This window comes from Lycium barbarum, chromosome 7 (genome assembly GCF_019175385.1).
Source record: "Lycium barbarum isolate Lr01 chromosome 7, ASM1917538v2, whole genome shotgun sequence".
Lineage (NCBI taxonomy): Eukaryota > Viridiplantae > Streptophyta > Magnoliopsida > Solanales > Solanaceae > Lycium > Lycium barbarum.
The window spans coordinates 10,406,632-10,409,709 of record NC_083343.1 but is presented as its reverse complement, the minus strand read 5'-3'; the positions used below and the strand labels follow the sequence as shown (position 1 = coordinate 10,409,709).

The following is a 3,078-nucleotide window of genomic DNA, read 5'->3' as shown; positions in this document are numbered from 1 at the left end:
GGGCCCAACAATGAGTATATCGAAAGTTAAGATGGGCCTAACTCAAATACAATATAAAAAATAAACTTTAAACTGATTCAACCCCAAAAACTAGTTCATGAGATAAGAATTATCAAAAGAGAACAAATACCCCATCTATAGCTAATAACAAATACCCCATCCATGTATAGTGTCATATATTTTTACAGGCTAATTTTGCTGACTCTACTTCTAATAAACTCATCATCTCTAAGCTTTTCATTTCATATATAGTGCAGAGGGAACTAGAGCTCCACAAAAAAAAAATCCGACACCAACACGAACAAAACTGAGAATTGTACAATATATACATGAATCTCTTACACGCGTAGGAAAAGGAAAAAGGATCTCTTTAGAGACACACTAGGTGATGTCAATCTTCTGTAGATCAAAATTGTGATTATGAAGCACATAGGAAAAATGTCCTCTCAACATTTAGCGGGCGTTTGGCCATAGAAACCAAAAACAAAATATTGTTATGAAACTATATATAATTGGAAATAAATAAGAGAAGAAAACCAATAACTTTGTAGAGAGGAGGGAGAGATTATATTATCATCTTTTCTTGATGGTACAAATGAGAAGCCAAAGCTCTTTAATTATAGAAGAACTTTGTCTCTCAACCTACAATATACAACTTGTGCAAGTTGATGGATACAACTTGGTACAACTAAGAAACAACTAAGATACAAGTTGCAAGTTGTATTTATCACTTTAAGTCAAGTGATACAATTTATACTTCAAGTTTTATAATCATTAATAATACATCCAAATTACAACTTGACAAATAGTTTATAACACTCCCCCTTGGATGTTTATTAATAGATAATGTGCCTCGTTAAAACCTTATTGGGAAAAACCCAGTGGGAAAAATTCTAGTGAAGGAAAAAGAGCACATATCTGGTAATATGCATTTCGGCTGCCTCATTAAAAACCTTACTAGGAAAACCCAATGGGACAAAAACTTGGTAAGGAAAAAAGAGTGCAGAGCGTATTTTACTCCCCCTGATTAAAGCATTGCTTGATCCTTGATGATGATATACTGCGGTCTTGAATATCAATTTATTGTATGTTGAGGTTGACAGTACCTTTATGATCAAATCTGTCAAATCATCATTTGAACGAACTGGTTGATCAACCATGCTACCATCTCTTGATAGAGTCGCATCGTTGTTATTAATATTGGTGGAACCACATCAAGACCACTCCTGACTTGCTTTATAAACTGTTGTTACCTTGTCATGTGGAACATGGTATGAAAGTAACCCCGCATGGGCATAAATAACATGTTTAGATCAAACATTTACGTCGATCATATGAATAACCCGTATATTCAAAAGCTTAACAAGATATGTTAGGATAAACACATTCATGTTGGGGCTTTCATTTGCAAGATGCAATTGATCTTACTTCAATATCTCTATGTAGGAGTAAAAAACTATATCATGTCCATAGTTATAGCAAAATATTTAAATGCATTAATTGCACAAAGATATGATACTTCAGGACCAATTTAATTTTCTAGTTCTTTTAGCAGTTAATCTACTGCTTTTAGAAACTCTTCAAGAGCTCAATAATATTCAAGTCATTAACTTGCAGAACAATATGAAAGATTTTGATTATTATAAAGGACAAGGGTATACAAAGTCATCTTTTTTTTTTTGGATAAACAGTTTTTCCATTCAACCAAAAAAATGTGAGCATACAAATCAAGCAGCCTGCTGACCAACTACATCTCTCATTTCAGACTATCACACACTACCAGCTACAAGCAAAAAAAGAAGTAAACTTACATAGAGTTCCTAACATACAGTCTAAGGAAAAGAATTTAAACTTGTAAGTTGTGCTTTCCAGCTTGAGATATTGGAGCCTCTAGTGTGTATGTGCAATGCAATGTCCTTGCATACTCTATCAATAGAAAAAATACCATTTTGAAACCTGAGCTTGTTCCTGCCTGTCCATATGTGATATACCATCATATCAAAGACACAGTTGACAACAACCCAGTGCCCAGCCTTCTTCTTTGCCCCTCTATTAATCCATGTCACCTCAGAAGACCAGTTAGCTATAGCTCTTGGATGACTAAGCCAAATCAATAGTCTAGACCAAACACCTTTAACTATAAGGCAGTCAAAAAACAAATGTTCAAACACTTCTTCAGCTAATCCGCAGAACACATGGGTTCGAGGAACATTAATACCAAACTTCAGTAATCGATCCACAATAGCAAGTCTCCCCTGAACAGCAAGCCAAAGGTTGAACATATATCTAGGATGGAGCAGGGGTTGTAATAGCATCTGTTTCCAAGGGACTTTCTGATAAGGAGGCCTAAGCTTTTTATATAGCTTCTTAATGCTAAACTTGCCCTCAGCTTCTTGTAATTGTTCCAGCCTGTGCATCAAGTCTCCTTGCAAATTCTGGGTGCCAATTATAAGGCCCCTACTACTGATGATTTTCCTCACAACCCAAGCAGCAGTCTTGGATACTTGCATAGTCTCTAAGGAGTAATTTTTTATATAAAAGCAGTGTACCCATTTGATCCATAAGCAGTCTTTTTTCATGGAAATGGCCCAGAGGTGTTTAGCCACAACAACCTTATTCCATAGGAACAGATTTATCACATTTAACCCCCCAGCAGCTTTGGACATACATATCTTTTCCCATAAGACTAAGGATTTTTTCGAGATAGCAAAGTCCCCTGTCCATAAGAAGGACCTGCAAATGGCCTCAACCATCTGAAGGACTTTCTTTGGTATCAAAAATATATGTGCCCAGTAAGACTGCACCCCAAATAAGACTGACTTGATTAGTTGCAGCCTGCCAGCATAAGAGAGTACTTTAGAGGACCAACAATTAATCTTAGCAGTAATTCTTTCAACCAGGGGCCAACATTGCAGTGTGGACAACTTTTTTGCTGCTAATGGAACTCCAAGGTATCTGAAAGGTATGGTGTTACACCTCGAAAAATTTTTCGTTCATGCACAGTGAATTGACTGACGAAGGGCATGATGCATACGATGTTTTGATAAGTAAGAAATAATATTTAATGATTCTAAATGA

General features: G+C 35.9%; 1 protein-coding gene across 1 annotated transcript; it reads right to left on the bottom strand.

Annotated features, from left to right (window-relative positions):
* Positions 1-1,776: 1,776 nt before the first annotated feature.
* LOC132601269 (uncharacterized) lies at positions 1,777-2,510 on the bottom strand. The gene is made up of 2 exons (XM_060314370.1): positions 1,957-2,510; positions 1,777-1,783 (listed from the first exon to the last, which is right to left on the bottom strand). Exons 1-2 carry the CDS (start codon positions 2,508-2,510, stop codon positions 1,777-1,779), a joined length of 561 nt encoding a protein of 186 aa, XP_060170353.1.
* Positions 2,511-3,078: the final 568 nt, after the last annotated feature.

What these genes read in the sequence shown, in the direction of transcription:
- LOC132601269 (XM_060314370.1), bottom strand. Translation starts at nt 2,510, where the DNA reads ATGCAAGTATCCAAGACTGCTGCTTGGGTTGTGAGGAAAATCATCAGT.